The 25,705-nt window shown below is 37.9% G+C and overlaps 4 protein-coding genes across 6 annotated transcripts; 2 read left to right on the forward strand and 2 right to left on the reverse strand.

The window, feature by feature from the left end:
• The first annotated feature begins 2,690 nt into the window (after positions 1-2,690).
• On the forward strand, positions 2,691-11,782 carry LOC111454062. 2 transcript variants are annotated; one of them, XM_023095352.1, is made up of 11 exons: positions 2,773-2,858; positions 2,956-3,036; positions 4,081-4,169; positions 4,377-5,288; positions 5,373-5,502; positions 5,619-5,810; positions 6,344-7,141; positions 7,267-9,928; positions 10,180-10,421; positions 10,545-10,604; positions 11,140-11,782. In XM_023095352.1, the coding sequence occupies exons 4-11, from the start codon at positions 4,422-4,424 to the stop codon at positions 11,523-11,525; spliced, it is 5,337 nt and encodes a 1,778-aa protein (XP_022951120.1). In that variant the 5' UTR covers positions 2,773-2,858; positions 2,956-3,036; positions 4,081-4,169; positions 4,377-4,421; the 3' UTR covers positions 11,526-11,782. The 2 variants fall into 2 exon arrangements, with proteins under 2 accessions (XP_022951119.1, XP_022951120.1); XM_023095351.1 differs by lacking the exon at positions 2,956-3,036 and having other exon boundaries at positions 2,691-2,858.
• Positions 11,783-12,965: 1,183 nt separating this feature from the next.
• Positions 12,966-14,439, reverse strand: LOC111454063. The gene is made up of 3 exons (XM_023095353.1): positions 14,004-14,439; positions 13,696-13,914; positions 12,966-13,267 (listed from the first exon to the last, which is right to left on the reverse strand). The coding sequence occupies exons 1-3, from the start codon at positions 14,223-14,225 to the stop codon at positions 13,220-13,222; spliced, it is 489 nt and encodes a 162-aa protein (XP_022951121.1). The 5' UTR covers positions 14,226-14,439; the 3' UTR covers positions 12,966-13,219.
• A 947-nt stretch (positions 14,440-15,386) lies between these two features.
• LOC111454753 lies at positions 15,387-20,346 on the reverse strand. Its single transcript, XM_023096281.1, has 7 exons — positions 20,150-20,346; positions 17,631-19,381; positions 17,477-17,552; positions 16,638-16,999; positions 15,899-15,997; positions 15,644-15,802; positions 15,387-15,513 (listed from the first exon to the last, which is right to left on the reverse strand). Exons 2-7 carry the CDS (start codon positions 19,332-19,334, stop codon positions 15,499-15,501), a joined length of 2,415 nt encoding a protein of 804 aa, XP_022952049.1. The 5' UTR covers positions 19,335-19,381; positions 20,150-20,346; the 3' UTR covers positions 15,387-15,498.
• Positions 20,347-22,448: 2,102 nt separating this feature from the next.
• Positions 22,449-24,896, forward strand: LOC111454317 (uncharacterized membrane protein At1g75140-like). 2 transcript variants are annotated; one of them, XM_023095759.1, is made up of 2 exons: positions 22,449-22,815; positions 23,062-24,896. In XM_023095759.1, exons 1-2 carry the CDS (start codon positions 22,797-22,799, stop codon positions 24,699-24,701), a joined length of 1,659 nt encoding a protein of 552 aa, XP_022951527.1. In that variant the 5' UTR covers positions 22,449-22,796; the 3' UTR covers positions 24,702-24,896. The 2 variants fall into 2 exon arrangements, with proteins under 2 accessions (XP_022951527.1, XP_022951526.1); XM_023095758.1 differs by having other exon boundaries at positions 22,449-24,896.
• Positions 24,897-25,705: the final 809 nt, after the last annotated feature.

The following is a 25,705-nucleotide window of genomic DNA, read 5'->3' on the forward strand; positions in this document are numbered from 1 at the left end:
ACTCTAAATTATAACCCACCCAAAATTTACAACAATCAAACTTTATTCTTCTTCAATGTAGCATGAATTGAAACATCTTTTGATTATTTTGATAACCTTTTCTCCACATCTTCATTGAAGCATATTGTATGATTGATGTCTCTTGGTTCATATCAGGACTGAATTTTAAATTTTGGAAGTCTAGGAAGACGAGGAGAAGGGGTGTTAAGAACCGAACGAACCGGTTTGGTTTCGACGTGAATTCAACCGAAAATGGTTTGGTTTGTCCTCGTTTGCCTTCGCTCAAATAGACACATGCTATCTTAGGGTTGAACTTCTTCATTTGTGCATTACTCGTCTACATTTGTCTTTAATTTGCTTGACGCTTGTCTTTACTATGTTGTACATTCGTCCTCGAATTTGTTTCTGTCCTATCTTTCAATCTCACTGTTGCTTTGTTGTTCGATCTCCCTCTTTGTATGTTCGTGTTTGTGTCACCATTGTCAACCCTCTATCTCTCTTAGCTCGTGCTCACTTTGACGTCATTCAATCTCCTTCAATAACAACGTTGAGTTGGTTTTTTGGTCATAGGTGATTTTGTTACTAGTGGGTTTGTTGTTAGGATTTATGCTCTAAAATGTCGTAGTTAATAATTTATTTAATTAAAAAAAATTATTTTGATTATTTTATTTGTGATGTAACATTGTCCATTTATAAAAAATTACAAGTTATTAAGAACAATATGTCAAACTTGACATGTGGTTGACATATGAGAAAATCATATTTAATAAAGAGCTTAAACAATATATAGTATATGAATAAGGTTAGATGTCGTAATACATTGATAGAATTCACTTTGTAAATATTATGAATGATTAAATCCAACTTCTTCTTGTTACTTGTGAGGGTTTGTGCGATTTGCATGGGTGAAAATGATTTTTTTGTAGTCAATTCAATATGATTGTAATTTTCGGGACTTCACTGGGTAGAGAGCTATTAGCATAATTTCACGAGATGAAATTCATTCGTAGTTTCCTTTACTACTGATTTTCGGTCTCGATTTAAATAATTCAACTTGTACTACGGGCCAACACTAGATTTAGTATAGACTTATAGTTAATAAGTGAAAATCAATTAATTAAAGAGTTTAAATAATTCCTTTTGTATCAGTAAAACTTATAACTTCTATAAAATTCTCTGGTTGGCCCGTAACAATAGAGTTCAAAATCAATTAATTAAAGAGTTTAAATAATTTATTTTGTATCAGTAAAACTTATAACTTATAGGCTATAAAGTTCTCTGAGTTTAAATAATTTATTTTGTATCAGTAAAACTTATAACTTATAGGCTATAAAGTTCTCTGGTTGGCCCGTAACAATAGAGTTTTGAACGTTCAAATTAATATTTTATATTTTATATAACAATAGAGTTTTGAACGTTCAAATTAATATTTTATATTTTAAATATAAAAGAGAAAAATATATTAAATTTGAAGAGTTCAAATTAATATTTTTTTTTATAAATATAAGAGAGAAAAATATATATAAATAGAGTTTTGAACGTTCAAATTAATATTTTATATTTTAAATATAAAAGAGAAAAATATATTAAATTTGAAGAGTTCAAATTAATATTTTTTTTTATAAATATAAGAGAGAAAAATATATATAAAGAGTTCTCGTATGATTAATTGATGACTAAAAAATTTAAGATAGATTTTATGATTTGTCATGTCCTGCAGCATAGTTCTTTATTGAAGATCATAAAAACTAAAATAGCTCACTTAACTATCATTTCAAGACCAAAACTCATAAAATATACAAGCTAAATCAAAATAGCTAAATATCGTTCGTCGAGGACAAATTTGTAAACAAAAACATACTCTTAAATTAAGTTCTATGTGTTTGGTTATGAAAAACTAAACCACAATTTCCAACTTGCGAGTAATCATGGACAAAAGAATCAAAGTCGAAACATAGAAATAACCAAATAGCTTTATATAGAATTTGTGGGACAAGATTCGACCCCAAAATGGCCACAACTTGCCTCGGACCTAACCGAGCCCAGTGGGGCCGAGTTCACGTGGGCGTGCACTTCACATGTCTACGACCCATTAATCACATGCAGAAGCTTAAGCAATTTTTCTCTAAACTCTACTGAAAAGGAGGAGAAAAACTCTCGGTCGATCCTCACGTAAATATATTACAAAAATGCCATCAAAGTTACTTGACTTAATCTTCGCTCTCTATACCTAAAATCTTGCTACACTTTTAAATCTCGAACTTTTTCTCTCTATACCTAAAATTTTAGTACACTTTTAAATCTCGAACTTACACATTTGAGTGTAGTGTGACACCACATCGTACAATTTTTATTATTTTGCACATCACATGTATACTTTCAATAAAATTTAAAATTAATTATTTTATTGTTATGAAAATAGTGTCTATTAATCATTTTTCTATAAAATTTGAAAATATAAATTATTATTATAGATTAATTTGTGATTTTTTTGGGTGTAATTAAAATTATTTAAAATAAAATGGACTAAAATAATATTTTAATTAAAATAAATGGATTAAAATGGCATTATATATATAAGGAGTCGGGGGACGACATGTCGTTGCCACTTAACCTAACGCCGTTTTCTCTGTCGGTTTCGTTTATATTCTCACTGCAACTCAATTTTTGGCCTTTCACCTTGTCCTAAACGCAATCATCAGCGAAGGAAAAAAAAAAGGGTTTTCTTTGTTCTCTCCCGCCCTCTTTCTCTCTCTGTTCCTTCTCTGCAACTTTCTACCGATCATCCATGGCCGGCCGCTTTGAGTTTGGTTCTCGTCCTAATCTCTCTGTTTCCAGTCCTCTCCATGCCGCCAATGGTATTTTTCTCTCTATTTTTACTTACTTTGAGCTCCGCCTTCCCCTTTTTAATCATCTCATTTCTTGGTTGCGTTCTTGGGGTTTTGTACTGTTTAGCTTACCCCTAGCTGACGGCTTCTCACTGGCTGGATGTTTTTGGTTTAATGTTGTCTTGTGGATGACGGCTTCTGCACTGATGTGAGTTAGGGCTTTTGAGTATTTCGATAATGGTATCGAGTTTTTTGGGTTGCATTTTTTTTTTTTTTTTTTTTTTTTGCTTGTGGGATGAATGAATGAAGGAGTTTGAATGCTATTGGTCATTGTTGATTTTGAGATTTGGCTCTTGGTTGTAGATTTCCGTCCTTTTGTTTTTGTATTGGTTTTTTGTTTCTTGAGGTTGATGAAATTTGGACTTGGAGAACTGAAGTTGGAAGTTACTGTTTGTCTAAAGCTATTTGTACACGTTGAGGACAGAATTTGAGTTGATATTAATCACTTGGATTTTAGATGAGAACTTGGATTTTTTCTGCAAATCGTCAATCTTGTTGGTGCACGTTTGCTGAAGGATCTGGAAATTTCCGTATCCCTCCTTGCTATCCATACGAGTTGGGACTGTAAAATGCGCGACTGATAGTGAATATTGGTGTTCTTCGACGTGAGTTCTGGAAAAAAAAAAAAAAAACACCTCATCTTGATGTAAAACACGTGTTGTATGAACAGTGGCATGTGGCGGGATTAAGTTTCAGCTGGAACTAGGCCTTTTCTAATATTTTGTGATGTGTGAAGTTAGTTTTTGAAACTTATCTATATGGATGATGTTGCATATGATATGATTCTATTTGAATGAGTTTCAATTGCGGTTTCACAGCTGGAGTCCAACAAATGATGATTAGTAACTTACTTGAACACAAACTGTTGATACATGTCCCTGCAGCCATTGGACACTTCTTTATAGCAGATGATGCTACTGTTCGGCCATTGGCGGACCCATTTTACTGAATTTAAAATTTGTTTTTTGAATTTGGGAAAATGATTTTGATGGAAGTGAGTTGCGTCTACAGTATTGCATGAAAGCCATGTCCTATGGTGCTTGGATTAATTTAAATTGCAAATCTTTTGTAAACTTCTTAAATTGAATGTGACGACTATTTCTGTTTAGTAATTACTGATTATAATGTTGCTTATAAATTGTAAAAAAATTTAGGATGCGGGTTGACTAATTTTTTATATATGTTTATGCAGATGTTCAGGGATCTGAAAATCCTATTCCTCTTTCACCACAGTGGCTTCTGCCTAAGCCTGGGGAGAGTAAGCATGGAATTGGAAGTGGGGTGTGTTGTCTGAACTTCGACACTATCGTTTATCTATACCACCATCTGTTTATGATACTTAACTGTAGGGAGATATTTGAGCTTTCAGTTATACAGTGAATCCTCTATTAGTCAGTCATAATATGTTAACGCTAGGTTCATTCCCTATAATTCCTGATGGTTCATTTCCTATAATTCTCTGGTCCTTCTTAAATCTTTATATTGCAGGAAAACCATTTCAGTCATCAACCTGCTCATGGAAACGTGGTGGACATGATGAAGGGATCAGAGAACTATGAGGATATGAGTGACATGCAAAAGAAAAAAGACGTTTTTAGGCCATCCTTGACTGATACTGAAATTGGTAGGCGTGACCGTTGGCATGACGAAGAAAGAGAAAATAATTCTTCAATGCGTAAAGATCGTTGGAGGGATGGTGAGAAAGAGGTGGGTGATAGTCGTAAGATGGACCGTTGGACTGAAGACTCGTCAACCAAACTCTTTAGAGAATCTCGTCGAGTCCCATCAGAACGCAGGTCTGATTCAAGCAATCGGGATAATGTTCATTATGATCAACGACGTGAGAGCAAATGGAATACACGTTGGGGCCCTGATGATAAGGAAACTGAAGGCTTTCGTGAGAAGCGGGTGGACTCTGGAAGAGATGGTGATTTGCATCTTGATAAAAATTTCTCTCATGTGTCCAATTATGGGAAAAATGACCGGGATGGAGATCATTATCGCCCATGGAGATCTAGTTCCTCTCAGGGTCGAGGTAAGGGAGAACCCCCTCACCATCAGACCCATACTCCAATCAAACAGGTGCCTACATTTTCCCATCGTGGACGTGCAGACAACACACCTCCTACCTTCTCCTCGGGTCGTGGAATCATCAGTTCTGGTGTAAACCCTACAAATAGTATTTATTCATCTTCTAATTCTCTTGGAGCTTCCTCTGAGAGATTTGGAAGAGAGCCTTTCCACTACAAATATAGCAGGACAAAGTTGCTTGATGTTTTCAGGACTACCAATCTGACATCACAGCAAACTCTCAAAGATGGATTTGTGCCAGTGCCTACTCTTACGCTGGATGAACCATTGGAGCCTCTTGCTCTTTGTGCACCAACTACAGAAGAAATGGTAAAATGTTGTTATATACTGTTGTGTTTGGTGTATGTGCTATAGCTATCTAGCTATTTGAATGGCATCTTTTGTTTTTCTTAGAATTTCTTGAAGGGGATTGATAAAGGGGAAATTGTTAGTAGTGGTGTTCCTCAAGTATCAAAGGATGTTCGAAACTCATCAGAAAATATGCAGACAAGACGAACAAAACTTGGTGTTTCACCTTCCCCAGGTCTGAAATGCTTCCTCTTAATTGTTTGATTATGGTATTTGGTTCTGTGTTCTTATTAGAAAAAAATTGTGGGGTGTGGTTCACTATGAAACCTTGGACCATGTTTGTGTGAGCAGGCAACAGAGAAGATTTACCTCATGGCTTTGATGATTACAATGATGATAAGGATGATAGCACCGCTAAACCAGGTCACACAAACTATCCAGAGGTCTCTACCGAGAGGCAGGTGCCTTATCGTAGGCCCCAGTCAAAAATTGAAACCATTCAGGAACGCATGGCACATGCTAGTAGCAAGTTCAAATCTGAAGGTATGTTACGCCTTAACTGGAGGATATAAAAAAGTTCAGAATTTTACTCTTGCTACCTATTGTTCGATGTGGTCCGAACTGATAGACCCTTGAAAAGATCTTAGTTGGAGGAGGTTTTACTAAGCTCCTTTTGGGACTACCTTTCTTTATTCTTTCTTTCCATCAATAGAAAGCTTACCATTTGCCAAGAAGAGAGAATTAATGAAATAGCTGGCAAATTGTACAATTTCGATAATGTATAGTAACATGGTCTTGAATTTATCCCCAGGTCTCCATGTTTCTGTTTCTAGATATTTAAATTTCTATTTTCCAGTTGGTATTACTAATTTAATTCGGGGATGTTCTATGATATATCTCTCTTTATCTTTTAACTGCTGTGTTTCGCCCTTGGTTTTTCCATTTTGTTGGTTTTGTCGGAAATGTCTGTATCTGGTCATGGAATGTAACCCTTGTTTTTTGAAATTCAATTTTTTCCATGGACTGTTGTCTCTTTTGGTTCTGAGGATGTTTGTACCATGCTTGTATTTATGCAGGTTTCAGAGAAGATGACAATGCTATGAGTAAAGCAGATGAGGTGCCTGTCAGTAGGGACTCAAGTGTTAAGGGGGGTACCAATGTTCATCCTGACAGTTCGTGGAACGCCTCATCACTTGAGCAACCCCGGAATACATCCTTGTCTGACTGGAGAGATAATTCTAATAATATTAGCTCAGGAACTTCTGACAAGGGTTGGCTACAGCCTTCAAAGAGTCTTAATGATGGGTGGGGAAATAATCCAGCTACTCCATCTTATCCAAAGGACAATTCCAAATGGCAGACTGGGGAAGAATCTATCATTAGAAGGCAGATTTCAGGGATTTTGGACAAGGAACAACTAGCAAGAAAATCTGTTCAACCTTCTCCAGAGGATTTGCAATTTCATTACATTGATCCTTCTGGTGCAATTCAAGGCCCATTTAGTGGGGCTGACATTATTCAATGGTTTGAGGGTGGGTATTTTGGCTTAGAGTTGCCTGTCCGTCTGGCAAATGCACCAAATGACGTGCCATTTTCAGCACTTGGTGATGTCATGCCTCATTTACGATCTAAAGCCAAACCACCACCAGGATTTAACGCACCAAAGGCTAATGAATTTGCAGATACATTAAGTAATGCTAGTTATGGTAGCTTGGGAAAGCTTCATACTGGTTTGAATGAGATCGATACTTTGAGGAATGAGACAAGGCATAAACATGGCCCAGCGGTGGAAGCTGAAAACAGATTTTTGGAGTCACTTATGTCTAGTAGTAATAAAGGTTCTTCCCCTCTCGAGAAGGGTGCCTTTTCTGAAGGTCTGTTCTTATATGTGAATAAGAAAATTATTATATCACTTTCCTTCAAAGTTCTTATGCACTGTTATAATTCTTGTTGTAATATCATAGTGGAATCTAAGTTGATCTTGATGCTTGATGTATAGGTGTGCCAGGATATTTTGGAACTAATAATTTGTCTTCATTGGGAATGGACAATGGGAACAACCTTTTCCTGTTGGCCCAAAGAATGGAACTTGAACGGCAAAGGTCTTTGACCAATCCTTATGCATTCTGGCCTGGGATAGATGCTACTTCCAAGGTTTCTAAGACGGATATTAGCCTAGATGATCCAATTCAGCAAGCAAAGCTCTTGTCTTCAATCATAGACCAATCTCGTCAAACTGCTCAAAGTGCCGACATGTCAGCCATTCTACAAGGCTTGTCTGACAAAGCACCTCCAGGCATTAGTGATGTTGCTGGCTGGTCAAAATTTGCTTCACAGCATGCTTCTGATCCTCTCCAAAGTAAACTTGACTTGCACCATGATCTTAACGTGCCTTTACAGGCACCTTTCGGTTTCCAACAGCAGAGATTACCACCACAAATGTCCCTGGCAAATGTATTGGCTCAGGCTACTGATAATCCTACCTCAACTCCAGATAAGTTTCTTCCTTCTAGCTTATCTCAAGATCCACAACTGATAAGTAAATTGCAACAACAGCATCTGTTGCAGTTGCAGTCTCAAGTGCCCTTCTCTGCACAACAAATGTCGTTGTTGGACAAACTTTTACTACTTAAGCAGCAGCAAAAACAAGAAGAGCAACAACAGTTATTACAGCAACAGCAGTTGCTCTCCCAGGTTCTATCAGAGCATCAGTCACGTCAGCATTTTGGCGATCCAGCTTTTGGACAATTACAGGGCGCTCCAATATCTATTGGAAATGCATCTATTGATCCATCTCAAGTTCAGCTATCACGAGAGCAGTTACCGATTGGTTCACAGAAGCCACCAAATGTACTAACTGATCGTGCAACTACCTTGGGGAATATAGCTCTGCAAGTTACCCAGGGAGCAAGTTACAATGTTAATTCGGAAGATCCATCCCTTGTTGTTCCACACCAAATGTTTGGAAATGTTGTTCAGCAAAAGAGTTGGAATGCTGCTCTTCCGGAGCAGCTTAATGATATTCATCCAAAAGATATGTTACCAGGATCTAAATCAAACGAGGATGTGAATCTTGTACCAACTTCATCTGACAGCGACACTGTTAAAGCTTTGGAGCAGATATCAGAGGATGTACCAAGGGTGGACGCAACTGTCACATCTATTGCATCTGATGTTTCAGTAGAACCTCTTCCTCTCAGAAATGATGAAGTCTCAGTTGCTAGACCACCAGCCGAAGTTCGCGATATTGAAATTCCTGTTCCGATTAGTGTACCCGTTGTGAAGGTTGAAGATGCTAGTACGCCTGTGGAGAAGCTTGAAAGGAATGTATGCAAAGATGATACCTCTGTGGAGACGGAATTGAAAAATGTTGAAGCGCAAGAACCTAGAAAATCTTCTGATAAGAAGACCAAGAAGCAAAAATCTTCAAAGTTGCTTTCCTCTGACCAGGCCAAGTACTCTAAGAATTCTGCTATTCAACAGTCAAAGCAACCAAAAAATGGTAAACCAGAAAATGATTTGAAATTAAAGGAAGATAATCTTGTGGGAAAATCAAGTGATACGTCATCCTCTCCTCAGAAGACCAGGGATGGGGATGCCAAAATTTCCCATGTGGATAGTCAACCAGCCTCTGCTTGGAATGATAGTGAAGCTGATCAAGTGAAGTATGACACCAGACTAATTGGCTCTGATTCTGGAGTTAACTCACAAATTCAATCTTGTCAAAGAGCTTGGAAAGTTGCTACGAGTTTCAAGGCAAAGTCGTTATTGGAAATTCAGGAGGAAGAGCAGAAAAGGGCACATATAGAACCTGCTGTGTCAGAGATTTCAACTGCTATCAATTCTATGAGTTTATCAACTCCTTGGGCCGGGGTTGTGAGCAATTTGGACCCAAAAGCTTCCAGAGAAACTCATAAAGATTCTATGAATTCTGAACCAATTGAGAAACATGAAAATTTATTGAACTTGAGGAGTAGAAAGAGTCAATTGCATGATCTACTGGCGGAAGATGATATGGAGAAGTCTGGTGCAGGTGTTGTTCGCGTTTCTGACTCGATTCAGATTGCTTCTTCTCCTCAGGTCGTGGCCACACAAGCAGAACCTATGGATGACAATTTTATTGAGGCAAAAGACACCAAAAAGAGCCGTAAGAAATCTGCCAAGGCTAAGGGCGTTGGTATAAAGGCCTCCTCTTCAGTCCCTTCCGCTGATGTGCCTGTTGGTTCAAGTCCCATTGAGAAAGTGAAAATCTCCCGCCAGACACAGCAGGAGAAGGATGCAATGCCTGCCATTCCTTCGGGGCCTTCTTTTGGTGATTTTGTTCTATGGAAGGGAGAAGCTGCGAATGTGGCCCCTGCACCAGCATGGTCCAGTGACTCTGGTAAGTTCCCCAAACCCACATCTTTGAGGGATATTCAGAAGGAGCAGGAAAGAAAAATCTCTGCTGCTCAGCATTCACATCAAATCCCCACTCCGCAAAAGGCTCAGCCAACTCAGGTTGGTCGTAGCAGTAGCAGTAGTACTCCTTCCCGGGCTCTTTCTGCTTCTTCCCCATCGAAGGTTGCATCATCCCCCCTGCAGAACACTCCTTCTCAGTCAAAGTATGGAGGTGATGATGACCTATTTTGGGGGCCCATTGAGTCGAAGCAAGAAAATCAGCAGTATGAGTTTTTTCCTTCGCCAGCTTTACTTTTTTATCAGTGTCAATGCTACTAATGACCTATTAGTGGCGCCAGGTCTTTGAATCTCGTAGTCCTTTGTTGAATTTGAACTCCTCTCTTTTTGTTGCCCACCTCATCTGGGTCAGGGTTTTAACTTTTGTGTATACTTGACAACATTGTAGATTTCTATTCCGTCGGTGTTGCACTATAATCCTGAATTCGAAGGAAATAAAATCATGTTTCTGTTTCAGGGTTGATGTCCATCTTGGGAGCCATGGAAGCTGGGGAAATAGAAACACTCCTGCAAAAGCAGCAGCAGCAGCTTCAACTGGGTTGTTAAGCCGGCAAAAATCATCTAGTGGCAGAGCCGACACAGCTTCAACTGGGTTGTTAAGTCGACAAAAATCATCGAGTGGCAAAGCAGATTATCTTTCACCCTTGCCTGCACAGTCGTCTCAGAAAGGCAAACAAGACACAGTTACCAAGCATTCAGGTCAGTTCTTGATGGGTTGTGGTCGTCTTTTCCCAGGGTTTGTTTTTTTTTTTTTTTATTACTTTTTCTCACAAACTTCTTTTGGCATGTATAATAATCAAAAAAAATTCCCTCACCTTGTAGAAGCTATGGACTTCTGCGATTGGTGTGAGCGTGAATGTGCAAGGCTCCTTGGGACTAAAGGTATCTTTCCCCGTCTTGTCAGAAGGACATTTTTCTTGTGGATTTTATTGTCTTTTTTTCGATGGACATTTTTCTTGTAGATTTTATTGTCTTTTTTTCGACTAGAAGATCGCTTAATCATCAGGAAACAACTTTACGGTTCTCCTATAAATCTTTGTAGTAAATGTTTGCATCACTAGTAACATTTTCCTGCCTTTTTCAGCTTTTCAAACTTTCCTTTTGTCCATCATTTTTCTTATATATATTAAATGCATGCATTAATCATAATTGAAAACTTTTGAGCACAAAAATACTTGAATATATAAAAACCTGGAAATGTTTCAATAATCTATAGTTTAACATACCTTTGTTGTTTTTCCTTTTTAATAAACGCCTGCATTGTTTCTATGTCTTCATTCTTTCTTTAAAAAAATTGTCCATGCTTTATGTTTAGACAAAAATGAAAATTGTCTTTATGTTATTGTTCTTTTGCTCGTAATTAAGAATTGTTTTGCTATCTTTTATTAATGGAGTATCAACTTTTTGCCCGTTCTAGACACAAGTTTTCTGGAATTCTGCTTGAAGCAATCAAGATCTGAGGCAGAGCTGCTTTTGATAGAGAACCTTGGATCATATGATCCTGACCATGAGTTCATCGATCAATTCCTCAATTACAAGGAGTTGCTCCCAGCAGATGTTCTTGAAATTGCATTTCAAAGTCAGAACGACCGGAAGGTATTTGCAGTAGCTGCCCGAGAAGTGAATTCTGGCCATGCTGGTCGAAATCTGGACCCAGATGCCCCCGTTGGCGGTGATGGGTCCGCAAAGGGTGGAGGAAAGAAGAAAGGAAAGAAAGGGAAGAAGGTAAGTCCATCAGTTTTGGGTTTCAATGTAGTTAGTAATCGAATTATGATGGGTGAGATTCAGACCGTTGAAGATTAGGATAGCAAGAAAGAGGCTCTGGTGGTAAATGTAAATATATGACATCTAACTTTCTGTAAATGGATATTTTTGTACCTCTACCCACCCTCCCCACAGAAAAACACCACAGTGATGCAGCAGCAGTGACTATTTCGTCTGTCTGCTGGACGATTTTGACAATTAATTGTTCATCTTACTAGGTTTGTTATTCGGTCTGTCGAAACATTTTTTGAGCTGGATTTAACCTAACCAAGGTAATTTATTCTTGTGTTTTACTTTGTTCTTTTTTCTGGAGAGGGGATTCTTTGGCATTTCACAGTAAAGTTTAAGCTAATGCATTATTGGCCACAAGACCCTTGGACTACGAAGACGTCGAGCACTGCAGCACCGCCACCCGGTACGTTCAATTGTTGAGGAATGAAAGTTTAATTATTGAACTTCTTGTGCATATAGTTTGATTTCTGAAATGGCTGATGACTACTTTAGACTAACAAGCCGTTGCTAGCTTGAATTACTGGCCAGCCTCTCGACGCCTTTGCCTGCCTCATGAATGCCATTTTGTAGGGAATGGTGCACCACTAATAGACTGATAATGCTTGATGATGACCCTTTTTATAGCCCGGCCTAATCTATTGTGCATTGTATTAGATGTCCTCCACTGGCACTTAGAAAAAAAGGCTATATTTGATAGTGTTGGTTGTGTAGGAGCCTTGATTTGAACCCAACTACCAAATTGCCCATTAGTAGATACAGAGAAAGGTCATGTGATATGTTGTGTAAGAGGCTGAGCCTTGCTTAGCAGGTGTATTCGTAGTCGGGTTTGAGTTAGGTTCGATACAATCAAGACGATTCTATTCTTCAAGAATTTGTTAAATTTAACTCAGTTTAGTGGAAGGATAGGCTTTAATTAAACCATACAGGTTTGATTGAATGGGATAGTAGTTTGTATTTAACTCTTCGATCCATTTATTCTAGTGACAGAGTGTAGAATAGTTCAAAGTTAAGATTCGAGTCAATTAGTTTTGAATGTGTTATAAATTCAAGTTTAGTTTATGATTCGAGCTGGTCTTGTTCAGTTAGTCTACCCGTCCTGGTTACTTCAACCAATTGATCTACTAAACCAATCATGGGGAATTAGTAACTCTTGACCTTTTGGCTCTTCATCGAGGCCTAGCTTGTGGCATAGCAAAATCAACCGAGGGCACCTTAGTATACGATTGTGCATAACTTTCTAGGAGACGATAAAGCAGTCTTAATTCCATCCTTATTCAACGTTTTACTTCTCTGTCGATAGCATCGGATATAACAATCAAAACTGACCGAACCTCAACTATATTACTTTATTTAGTAGGTCAGCAATATTTGGCATATATTCTTCACTTCCAAGTCTGAATAGGTTGACTTATATGTTCATATTATTCTGCCATAAACTACACAAAACACAAGATCTGAAAGCTGTAGTACGACAAATTGTTCTCAGAATTCAAAGCTATGTGACAAATGGTTGCATGTGGCCAAAAAGCGTAGGCGCCACCTTCATAACTATGTGAATAAACAAAGCAAAAGAGATAACCATTGACATTGGATTGGTATGGTAAATTTTGTATATTCCATTGTTTTTTTTTAACATAGCATACAGCTTTAACCACATAGATTCAAGGATCCTCCCAAATGGAACACACCCCCACGGCTACCAACTTAGCTCAGCGCCGCACCTACTCACCCAATTGCCTTTGTTTTGAGCTTTTCAATCTGTTTTCACTCTGCAAATCACATCCCAAGTTGATATTATTCTAATTATTTGTAACGGACCGTTAGCAACCAATCGTTAGCAGATATTATCCTGTTTGGCTTTAAAACGTGTATGTAAGGGAAGGTTTCCACACCCTTATAAATGATGTTTCGTTCTCCTTTGGGATATTACATTATCATTTTAAAGGTCAATCATTGATCTCGAAGAACGATCGATATTTGATCCCACCTCACAATGATTTGACTCGACCCAAAAAAAAAAAACACAAAAGGAGTAGATGTTGCTGCAAATCTCAATCTCTAAAACCCATTTCTTAAATTTTTATGTTTCGAGTTGAAGAACTAACTAAGAATCACTTCAGTGGGAGACCCATGTTCTCAAAAACCAATTCAAGAACATTTTTAATCTCGGGGATTTTAAGGTGAAACAATGGCTAACCTTGGATTTGGTCGGAATTGGGTCGACTTGAAGAGATCGCAGAGACATTCTAGCGATCTCCAAAAGTGCAGCATCTCGAACGGCAGGAACATCACCGATCAAATCCTCGTACGCCGCTTCAAAAGCCTCCGACCAGAATCTAGGCAACCGGCCGCCGCCGCCGCCGTGGGTGTACAGATTCCACATATGGCGGACAACCCTCTCCCGCTCTTCAACTTCCTAGTAATCAGCAAAAAAACAAAGCCCTAAAACACCACAAACAACAGTAAAAACCAAAACCCACCAAGGAAAACGGCTAAAAAGATCACCAAAATATCAAGATCATCAAAGATCGGCTTGCGGGGGCCGTCGTAGAGTTTGGCGAAGGTTGCGGCGGACCATTTGAGTGAGACGGAGCCGGTGAACATGGACCAGAAGGCGAGGAGAAGAATGGCGGCCAAGGCCCAGAACTTGTAGCGAGCCTTTCTAGATAGGAAACATGGGGTCTCCTTGTTCGGAGCCGCCATTGTCGGTGAAAGCTCGGATTTCATTTTGGGGTTTGTGGGGTTTTGAGTGTTGGGTGAACAGTAGAATGAGAAATTAATGGAGGGTGTTGGCGTAATGCAAATGGGAATTGGAAGATGAAATTGAAAGACCCTTTTTATTGGGAATTTATGAATGGGTGAGTCAATGTGAATGGGACCGACGCCATGGACAGAGCTTCCTCTGCAAAAGGGACCCAAGTTGGTTGGGGATGGCGGTGGAGCCTTCGCAGTTGATTCAAAGATTTAACAATGGGAGTATCCCTTGTTTCAAATATATTTTCATCCATAGTTTGCTCACTGTATTCATTCATTTGTTGATTCCGATGTCTACAATTCTTTCCTACAAGGAAGTTGAGTTAGCATCATACTGTTGGATAGGTTCGATGTGATTTTTTAACTTCGAGGAAGATGTGCATAAAATATCGTTCAAATTACTGCAGTTAATACCACATCGAGAAGAATCAAGCTTTAATTGTTCTTGTATTATTACAAATTTTAGGTGGAGTTTCAGTAATTTTTTTTAGACAAGTTATGTTTTATGGTCATCAAAGACAATTATACTTAGAAAAAAAAGTACCTTAAATTTTTTAAAAGGTTTCAAAAAGAATCATTTTCAAAAGTTTCATTAATATATTAGCACATTTTTTAAGTTTCAAAAGATAATTTTAAACTTTTTTAAAATTTAAAAGATATTTTAAACTTTAAAAGAAAAAAATTGCATTTCAAAAATACTCATGAACTTTTAAAAGTAATATTTAAAAGTTTAGGGATAATCTATCAAGTATTGATATTGACATTAAGACTTTTTACAAAAGTTGAAACGTATTAATCAAATTTCATAAAATTTATAAGTATTTTTTTAAATACTACTAAAAATTTAAAAATATTTTTTAGACCATATATATAAGAGAGAGAGTATTTTTGAAATACTATTAAAATTTTAAAATACTAACCATAATAATAATTTTAGATTTTTTAAGAAATTTAAAAAAAAAATATTACTAAACTTTTACAAAGTTTATGGTATTGTTATTTAGGCAAAAAGACAAATTCTGACGTTGACCTGAGAGGTATAGAACCATAATTCAAACCTACTCCGTTTTTAAAGTATTTTGTACAAATTAACTCATTTTAAAAAGCACACAAAACAAAATTGGTTGATTCACATTACCATGAACACAGACCCCCAGATTTAGATTTGCAGCGAGCAACAAAGAAAACGTTCACAGATTCATTGCAGCATCAACCGCGTTCATATAATTTTCTACAGATTTGAGAATCATTTTGTTTTGATCTGAGGAAAAATGAACAATAAGTTATTTCTTCTAAGGAACAACTACATGGTACATGGGAATTTACAAGTAAAATCTTACTGGAAAGCAATGATTCAATAGGCTTTTCGAAGTTACTCAACTGATACGTACTTTTTCGGGACTGGTTTCCACGGAAGACTCGTTGTTCATGTCGTCCTCGAACAACCTAACTTCACAAAGCTCTCCACCAGCTTCATCAGCAAATGTAATCTTCCTCTTCAACTTCTGAACTGAAGTTGGAGAAGCATTTGAACCATGCCCACTTGTTTTCTGCAGTTAATTGTTTGATAGTTAGGGGAAGCAAAATAATGCTCTAATGGATGTTTTCTTTCACTTTATGTTGCAAGATTATGGTGAAGAACGTACCATTATTTTACAAAAACGGTTACAGTCCCTCGACATTATGGAAAGCCATTTCTTCGCACTTGCTTCCGCTTTCGTTGCATCGGCGATGGCTGTTCTCACCTGTCGAAATACAGAACAGTATATGAGAGGACAGCAAACACCTAATGAGCAAACCTACAAGTTCAAGTGCTAATTTAACAAATATATGCTATGTTCATTCTGCCTAATGTGTATTACATGAGAGCAAGTTCTCTACAAGTTAATACAGGATTGATCAATGTCCTCAACAGACATAAGCAGCACCCAATTAAGGTAATGGGATGGAAATTCTATTGAACAGGATTGACTGCCCGACGAAAACCTCGAGAAGTGTAATAAAAAAGAATTTCTTCCAGAAATAGTTGCCAAAGCCAAGTGCATGATTAGGTTAAACACTTGGCATGCAAGATGGAAACTAACATCATACATCCCATGCAACAAACAGTTAGGGAAAGGGGAGAAAAGGATTAAAAACTTAATGAAACACGTTCCTATATGGTAATTGATGCCAAATGCAACTAATAATCAAGATCCTCCAAAGATCATGTTCAATTATTATACAAAATGGGTTTGTACATGAAAAGTGCAAGGGAACAGGAAGGTTTTATATTCGTCGATGAAGCTGACTGATTAAGCGAGAGTTTAAGTTCAAAACAGGTAGGAAACATTTGCAATAAGGTAATAATAATATAAAGTTGTGTTCAGACATATATTTAGTTACCTCATCCGTGTTAAACTTGTAGCTTGTAGCTTTGTTGCCTTCAACATGAATTCTGTCTTCTACAATTGCTTTCATTGACTTTAACTGAGTTGTAAGCTTCAGAGCAAGACACTCTATGTCCTGCATCTGTCTTTCTGTGAATGCAATGGCACTATCTGAACAACTCTGGACGGTAGAGCTTCTCATGCTAGCATGAGCATGAGAAGCTTTAGTGGTGTTTGTTGAGTGAAGACTTCTCTTCTTTGATTTCCTTGTATTTTGCTCGTGATATGTATCGGAATACACTCTCTTCATCGGGTCACACCCTTCAGCTGTGCCAACCTTGTACTTAATTTGTTTGAAATATGGTTTGCCACCGCATGCTAAAATGAGAAGAGAAGACAATGAGGAAAATAGAAAGGAAAATTGAAAAAACTGCTCCAATTGTCATAATTGTATTCTTTGAATTTCACTAGGATTTCAAATATGCTTATAGAAGTAAACTATAGAACAAAAGAATTAAGTAAAAATAAAAATTATCAAATGAACCCACAATTTTTTTCCATGAATTAATGCCAATATTCCCTAGTAAAACATGTGTTGAAGGGGTGAGAGATGAGACTTGCAAAGCTTTTAAGTAGTCCATAGTTTTACCAGAGTACTTCCCCTTTTAAGCCCCTGTGCTAAATTTGGCATTTTTTTGTCAAGAAAATGTTTTTGCATTCTGTTTGATATGGGGTTTTTAGCTTGCGTATTAAGTCATTGAAAACAACCTTTTTAAAAATTATTATAAAAAAAGGCTTAATATGGGAATTCCAAACCACGTCCCCTAATAACTAATGTTTAACTTCAGAACTTACTTTTGCATTCTTTATCTTGTAACTGCATAGACTTCATAGCCTTGGACAATCTTTCCTGAGATGTTGGAGAAATGGTCTGAAAATGAAAGCACAATTATATAAACAACCTCCGCATAATTTAAATCAAATATTACAAAAATAAGATTTAACTTACTGTTCTCGTTGATAGCAGCCTTGTTGGATGACGTTGAGTTTCTTCAATTTGATTGAATTTATTCGTAGAACCATTGAGATGAAAATCTGGTGAAGTATTTCTTTCTGAATCAGAACAATCAGACATTTGTGGTTGTTTCTCCTTAGCTGGACATTCGTCAATAGATATCAAATGCTGATCAGGAATTGAGTTACGATCACTGATAGAATTTGTTGAAACACTCTCTCTATGATCAGGGCTTAAGTTACAATCACTGGTAGATTTTGATGAAATCCTTCCCCCATGTTCAGAGCTTAAGTTACAATCACTGGTAGATTCCGTTGGAATGCCCTTTTCATTATCAAATGCCAACCTGTCTTTATACCTATTCTCGGTTAAACGTACTTCAGCTCCAAGACTCATCTCTGGGAGTTGGAGGCTATTCAGATCAGCCATTCCATTCAAATACGTGAAGATTTCACCATTATTCGGACATATGGCCTCATCTGTAAAGGGTTTACCTTCTGAAATATGAGTGTCAGAGAACTGTTCCCCGGTCATGGAAATTGCTGACATATCTTCACTATTATTCTGACATATGACCTCGTGTGTAATGGATTTAGCTTGTGACATATGAGTGCCAAGGCACTGCTCCTCAGTCAGGGAAATAGCTTCTGATATGCTATCATTGGATACAAAACTTGGGGTACATTGTCCCTCCATAGTCTCTGATGTAGGAAAATCTGAATGTTGGGGTTTGTGTACCTCCAGGTTATCTTCACTCACACACTCAGTGCTAGATTCCCCTACCATCTGAAGAGGTCTGGATTCATCACCTTCCACATTTTCAAGAGATACACAGTTTGGAACTCCATATTCAGCTTCTTTCTCAGATGCTGTCAACTCTAGACCGAAAAATAATTCATCGGTTCCAAAAGGCCCAGAACTCAGACACGAGTTTACATTTTCATCACAGAGTAGAGACAACTCATCCGGAATGCAGTTTGTGTTTTGGATATCTGTCACATCAGTTTCAGGAGTTTCAACTTTAATGTCCACTGGGATGGCTAGGTCAGAACTAGATGGAAGGAGATCCTGATCAATATTGATTGGATCAGAATTTTCAATTGTTCGGCCGTGCAGTGAGCTAGTAGATATTTTGCTTTCGTCACATTTGTTTTTCAATTTTTTGCGTTTTGAAAGTTTGGATTGCCAGATGCTAAGAGCAACATCAAGATCACTATCATCCTCATCTGATAACAAGCATGAATGATTTAATTCTCGTCTGGAGCATGTTCTCAGCTTTTCCTTGCTTGAGTCAACAGAATTTGACTGCCTCACTTTTCTTTTCTTGCAGCTTTCCATCATCTGCTTTATAGTCATGCTATCAGCTTCTACATCACTCTTTTGTCCTTCAGTGTCACTATCACCTTCACGGTCAGAATCAGAAACTTCAGGCTCATCATTGAATAGTTTTCTTTCTGCATAAAGAACTTGGGTTTCCATCTTCGATTCACATCCATCACGAATATTTCCTTCTAAACCTTCTCTTGACCATCGTGTTGGGAGTGATTCTTGAGCTTTGTCATATATAGATTCATATATGTCAGTAAGCTTCTTAAATACCATTGCAGGCTTTCCACGGTTGATGTTTAAAACTTTAGTCATCATACCCCCTTTAATGGCATGGATATGATGAAAATGACTGAAACTTCTTAACTCCATTGGATAAGTATAATTCTTCTCCTTCTTGAGCAAAGATAAGGCGTCTCCTGCAGAGCAAAACACTAATTAAGTAATGGTAGCAATAAATTCATCAAGACAGCACGATTACAAACAAAGAAGAGAAAATTGAGGGTCAAAGAACTTAGGTCCACCGCTCAAATCCTACCGATTTTCTGATTCAAGGGAATTTTCAATAGAACTGCTCCGGAATGAGAAGAAAAAACAAACATTGGAACAATCGAGTCCAATGTAGATGAAAACCTTTTGGCCTCATTGCACAATATCAGATTATGGACAAAAGAATTGACACATTTGTGAAAATCACCAAGCAGTCCGTTAAAGAAAAATCCTCGTTCATAAAACTATCGACCACCTCAAGTAAATCCTCCACAATACATATTCATAATTTACTTTATACTTTAAAAATAAAATTGTCAATTCCAGATCTATACATTAACATTACTCGACCAGTTGAATAGTTCTTTTCGATAGGAAACCCTCTTTTTCACTAAAATAAACAGCGCCAACTTAACCATGGACATTAGAGAACTACAATCATAGACTTTAGAGAAACTTATTCCGAACATCCAAAAAGTCTAAAATTTAGCAAGATATGAGAATGACGAACGTTATCAACAACTCAGCAAAACCCTAGATCCCAAAATAAACAAATAAAATAAATCGATAAACACACAAAGAATAACTAATTCAGCTGAAGATGAAATAAAAGGAAATTTTCGCAGATCTGAAAACGGAATCGACCTCCAGCTATCCAATCAACAGTACGAGAGAAGTAAAGGCAGAGATTGACTGACCAGTGATAGAACTCTCTGAATCGCCGGCGGCGGAGCTGAGAAACAACGGAAGCTGAAGCAGATCTAGCAGGACAGACCAGCGGAAGAAAATGGCGGGAGAGAGATCTAGGGTTGGTTCAGTGAAGAGAGAAGAAATACTAAGGAGCCTTCAATTTCGCGCCAATTCGTCTGGCGGGAAATCGAGGAGAGTTAAACTAGGAAAAAAAAAAAAAACAAGAGCGAAACCTCCTTTTTATAGCGTCCCGTTGCGCAGATCTGGCCCGTCCTTGAAAACCCGTTATTTCAAATTTGACCGTTGATTTTGTTGACCAATAATCAACGTAATTTTTTTTATTAACTTTTTTATTTAAATTTTATTTTTAATTAAATGGTTAATATTGTAAAACATCTATTTATTTTTTAATACATATTTTAATATATATATATATATATATATTCGCGATATTTGAACTAATGTGAATGAGTGTAAGCTTCGTGACCCGAACACGATTGGTGTTGACCACACCGAGCTACCGTGGTAGCAAGAGAGGCCAGGTGGTGACATTTGAGAGGTTGTCACTGAGCATTCCTAGTCACACAAGAAGAAAGGTCAAATGGCAAGGGCATACGCCTGTTTGGCTCCTCGCGGAGTATAGCTCACATCCAAACATCTAATTGGGGAACGGGGCAACGCCCATGAAGCTCCGACGGAAAGGAAAGGCCTGCCAGGTCGTATGCCCATGGGTGCAGGATTCTTCGAAAAAGCGCAGACTGACTCATACATATATATAACCCCTAATGCCTCGACATTCACCTGTGACGTGGTTACTTATTGCTTCTAAAAGTGGAAGACTATCCCTACTTATAAATACAAGTCATTTCAGCATGTTCGCCCTTCATTCACATGTATCCTAGGAAATTTCCATATAACAAAATCGCTGAGAATTAGTTAAGTAAAACACGCTTAACCATACCATGAAGTTTCTATAATTGAGCCACTGGAAAGAATATGCAGTAATTTTCAAGTATTTTAAGTTCTTTTTAGTCATTTTAGGTTCAGGAAACACATTAAACATGATCTTTATCTCTAAGATAATTAAATAATACGTGTCAAAAGAATATGATGCCACGTATGTCATGGAACATGAAGACAACTGACGTGGCCAAAAAAAATATATCATTTATTCCCTGTTTTATGAACTTATCCCAATTCTGCTTGCACACGTGGATAATCTTTAAAATAAGTTAATATCCAACCTGGCAAAAGGAAATGGCTTAAATTATATGTATATATACTTTTTCATAAATATTTTAAAATTATTTTTTAAATATGAATTCGTTGGAATATTGATAAAACGTCGAGGTGGTAGATCGTCGTTTTTTGAAATTTAATTAAAGGATTTTTATTTATTTTTCTCGCTGTTAAAATTAGGATAAAATAAAGTTTTCAACGGACAACAACGACAAAATTTGTTTGAAAAAAAAAACACGTCTAACAAAACTCGAGGCAGACGGCATGCACTAATTTGAGAGTCCGACCCAACCAAGGTCGAGGAGGCCCAATTTTGCCTCTTCTTCTTTCCTTCATGGTTTGTTCTTTTTGTGCCAGCTTGATTATGTCTCGTGTTCGGGAGATTTTCCAAAACGTCATAACTCGTAAAGTTGAATTTAGTATTTAGAGATCAATCGCTTTGGAACTTCATTAAAAAAACAATCTTTAGAGCCAAATTATTCTAGAACTTAAAAAAAAAAAAAAAACGATAAGAAACCAATCTATAGCAAATTTTGGAACGGGTTACCTTGATGATGAAAATTAAAATTAAAGAAAATTTGTTTCTAAACTCGTGATTCGAATCACTCCATAAAAAGAGCTTGATCAAAACTAATTGTGTATCATACTATATCATTTTAATGATAATTAATAAAAAAAATAATTTAATAATATAAATTGTGCCGTACTAGACCACGTCTCAAATTAAAAAAAAAAAAATTAAAAAGTTTCTATGGCTAATACTGCAAGAATCTAAGTCCACCGAGTAGATACAGTCCCTTTGGTCCATTGTGTATCGCCCCAGCCTCATAATTTTAAAACACGTCTATCAGAGAGTTTTAACGTCTCAGTAAAAATATTTTAATATAGATAAATAATTTATATAAATATTAACGATAATAATTTATAAGGATGAAGAGTGTGGTGTTTTTAAAAAGTTTATAGGTATTTTTTAAATATAATATTAATATTTAAATTTAAAAATAATTGAAAAATAAAAAATTAAAGGATATTAATAAAAATATAATAAATCATTGTTATGCGTGTGGATCTTGTAGAGGAGACCAAAACTTGACGAAAGTAAAAACCGCCCCCTTCGTCACGTCAACAACGAGATGATCGGGAAACAAGAACATGATCCAAACATTTCAACACTGTTTCAACTGAGATCGCCGCCGAAATCCACAAGCTATTGATACAGTTTCCATCTCAGATTTCGATTATCACTGCACTCTTTTTCAATCCGCAATTACTTTTCTCACGAATTCGTCCATAAGAAGCAAAAAACCAACCAATCAAAGGACAATCCTGTTCAAATTTTGGGCGAAACCCTCGTGGTCTTAGATCCAAGTCCCCTGTAAATGGCAAGGTATTGAAGAGCTTCTCCGAGCTTCTCCAATGGCGAATCCGCGTAAAGGCAAGCTCCTTTTTATCTATTTTCTATTTGTTTTTGCTATTCACCGTGTTTCTAGGGTTTTTGTCTGCAATTCTAGCTCCCTTGAGCTGAATCAACCTGAATCTGATGTCCCTATTGAAATTAGACAGCATGTTTTACTGAAAAATCTTGAGGAGTTAGTGAAAAACCTTAGCGATGTAGTTTCTAAATTGGAGATGAGATTATCTGATATTCCCACGAAATTAAACACTGAGGTTGGTAGTTTAGGCGGTGGAAAAGGACTGAGTGACGGCGGAGATGGCGGTTTGGATAATGGAATTCAATATGGAGGTGGAGGTAGAGCTGTTACTGTGACAAAATACAGTCCATTTTGGTCGGAGAAGTTCCATTTTTTGTCGGCTGTGAAGCTGGATTCTGATGCTACTTGTATCAATGTCCTGCCGCTTAGGGATTTCGAGGGGCATAGCAAGTATGTTGCCGTAGGAGATGAGAGAGGGCGAGTTTATGTTTTTATGAGAAATGGGGATGTTGCGGTTGAGCTTCGTACGGTGTCTGATTCGCCGATTACGTCAATGCTTTCGTATATGTCTGTTTATAAGAATGAGACCCTTTTGGTTACTGGCCATAAGAATGGGGCGATCTTGATGCATCGGATTTGGGAGAGATCGAATGGGGAGGATTTAAATTCGGTTTTCATGGAACATGTTGTGGAATTTGTGGCAGAGGATGAGTCGCCAATTTCCATCTTGGAAGTGCATTATGTTGGGAGGATTAGGTACATTTTGTCTTCGAATGTTCGGGGGAAAATCAAGGTTTTTAGAGAAGATGGGACGGTTTATGGTTCGGTCATGCCTATGAGTAGGCCAATAGTGTTCTTGAAGCAGAGGCTCTTGTTCTTGACCGAAAGTGGCGCTGGCTCGTTGGATTTGAGAAGTATGAAACTTAGGGAGTCGGAATGTGAGGGATTGAATCATTCTCTTGCTCGAAATTACGTGTTTGATGCCGTGGAGCGATCGAAGGCATATGGTTTTACATCAGATGGGGACTTGATTCATGTCTTGTTGTTGGGAGATATACTGAACTTCAAATGCAGGGTTAGATCGAAACGGAAGTTCGAGCTTGATGAACCACTAATCTTTCAAGCAATCAAGGGCTATTTGCTTGTTATCAGCAATGAAAAGGTTCATATTTACAACGTATCGTCGCAGCATTACGTTCGAGTTGGTGCACCGAGGCATCTCTTTTCTGCTGGTCTAGACGAGATCAGGTCATCTTTCTTGAATTATCAGAATATGGATTCAGAGTCTGGAGGAAAGTTTATACCATTAATATCGAGCGACCATGAAAAGCTCGTGGTTCTTGGACTTGGGGGCGGATATGTCGGATTGTATCGCTCGAATCTTCCGATTTTTAAAGGGGAGTTCAATACAGTGCTATGGACAAGCCCTGTTCTCTTTTTCATTCTCTTTCTGTTTGGAGCTTGGCATTTCTTTGCAAAGAAGAAGGAGGCACTCACGTCCTGGGGACCGGACGATCCTTTTACTGCAACTTCACCGACTACCGGAGCTCCACTCGGAACTGGATCTAGCGAGCGAGCATCTTTCATTGACGCTCCTTCGAGAAGTACTGATATGATGGATCTCAGAGGTGGTGGTGGTGGCCTAAGAGGACCACCTCGACGTTATGGTTCTCCTACCGGGTATCCTGGTGGGGCAACGAGTTCGTTTAGGCCAGCTACGACAAGTGACCATAACTCAAGACCAGCCGCAGTTGATCCAAATTATCGAGCAGCTTCGGAGTTAAAATTCAGGGGCTCGCCTTTAGAACCACCGGGATTTCCGAAACGACGGGAGCCTCTATTTGCAAACAATCAGGTGGTCAATCAGGTGGTGGATGAAAGCAGTTGAAAGAAAAATAGGTATCAGCTAGTAATCTTTGCTTCAAAGAGTTTTAAGTTCCTAAATCCTGTTACTTTTTCCGTTTTACTTTTTCCCGATTGCTCGTTTGCTGGTCGGTATGAACGGTTTGATCGTGCAATATATCTATATCTCTGTCTTGTAGTTTGATGCAAAGGAAAATAATACAAAAAATTAGTGAAATAATGCAAGTTTCGTTTTGAAATTATTGTCCTCCTTGGTATCAGAGTTAGACATCGAATGGTGTGCCAATGAAGACGTTGGGTCCCCAAGAGAGGTGAGTTGTGAGATCCCACATCGATTACATTCCTTATGAAGGTATGAAAATCTCTTCTTAGTAGACGTTTTAAAATATGAGGCTAACGACGATGCATAACAGGCCAAAGTAGACTAGACACTATACGCTAGTGGTGGGCTTGGGCTGTTGCAAATGGTATTAGAGCTAGACACCAAGCAGTGTGCTAGTGAGGACGCTAGGTCCCCAAAAGGGGTGGATTGTGAGATCCCACATCGGTTGGAGAGGGGAAAGAAACATTCCTTGTAAGGGTGTGGAAACCTCTCCCTAATAGACGCGTTTTAAAACCTAAGGTTGACGGTGATACCTAACGTGCTAAAGTGGACAATATCTGCTAGCGTTGGGCTTGGGGTGTTACAAATGGTATCATGAGTCAGACACTGAGTGGTGTGCCAGCAAGGACGCTAGGTCCCCAAGGGGGGTAGATTGTGAGATCCCACATCGGTTGGAGAGGGAAACGAAGCATTCCTTATAAAAGTGTGGAAATCTCTTCTTATTAGACATGTTTTAAAATATGAGACTGACGGCAATACATAACAGGCCAAACAGACACTATGTGCTAGTGGTAGGTTTAGGCTGTTACAAATGGTATCAGAGCCAGACACCGAGAAGTGTGCCAGAGAGGACGTTGGGTCCCCAAAAGGGGCGGATTGTGAGATCACACATCAACTGGAGAGGGGAACGAAGCATTCCTTATAAG

The sequence above is a fragment of the Cucurbita moschata genome, unplaced genomic scaffold (assembly GCF_002738365.1).
Source record: "Cucurbita moschata cultivar Rifu unplaced genomic scaffold, Cmos_1.0 Cmo_Scf00016, whole genome shotgun sequence".
In the NCBI taxonomy this organism is placed as follows: Eukaryota; Viridiplantae; Streptophyta; class Magnoliopsida; order Cucurbitales; family Cucurbitaceae; genus Cucurbita; species Cucurbita moschata.

Bases quoted from the DNA above. Each gene is read 5' to 3' on its own strand.
- LOC111454062 (XM_023095351.1), top strand. From the start codon at position 2,789: ATGGCCGGCCGCTTTGAGTTTGGTTCTCGTCCTAATCTCTCTGTTTCC. The intron at 4,170-4,376 runs GTGTGTTGTCTG...TTTATATTGCAG, and splicing joins AGCATGGAATTGGAAGTGGG to GAAAACCATTTCAGTCATCA. The intron at 9,929-10,179 runs GTATGAGTTTTT...TTTCTGTTTCAG, and splicing joins TCGAAGCAAGAAAATCAGCA to GGTTGATGTCCATCTTGGGA.
- LOC111454063 (XM_023095353.1), bottom strand. From the start codon at position 14,225: ATGAAATCCGAGCTTTCACCGACAATGGCGGCTCCGAACAAGGAGACC. The intron at 13,915-14,003 runs GTGATCTTTTTA...GCTGATTACTAG, and splicing joins TTGATGATCTTGATATTTTG to GAAGTTGAAGAGCGGGAGAG. The intron at 13,268-13,695 runs GTTAGCCATTGT...TGTGATTTGCAG, and splicing joins CAATTCCGACCAAATCCAAG to AGTGAAAACAGATTGAAAAG.
- LOC111454753 (XM_023096281.1), bottom strand. From the start codon at position 19,334: ATGGAGTTAAGAAGTTTCAGTCATTTTCATCATATCCATGCCATTAAA. The intron at 17,553-17,630 runs GTAAGTTAAATC...TTTCATTTTCAG, and splicing joins GGCTGCTATCAACGAGAACA to ACCATTTCTCCAACATCTCA. The intron at 17,000-17,476 runs GTAAGTTCTGAA...TTCTCATTTTAG, and splicing joins ACAAGATAAAGAATGCAAAA to CATGCGGTGGCAAACCATAT.
- LOC111454317 (XM_023095758.1), top strand. From the start codon at position 22,797: ATGGCGAATCCGCGTAAAGGCAAGCTCCTTTTTATCTATTTTCTATTT.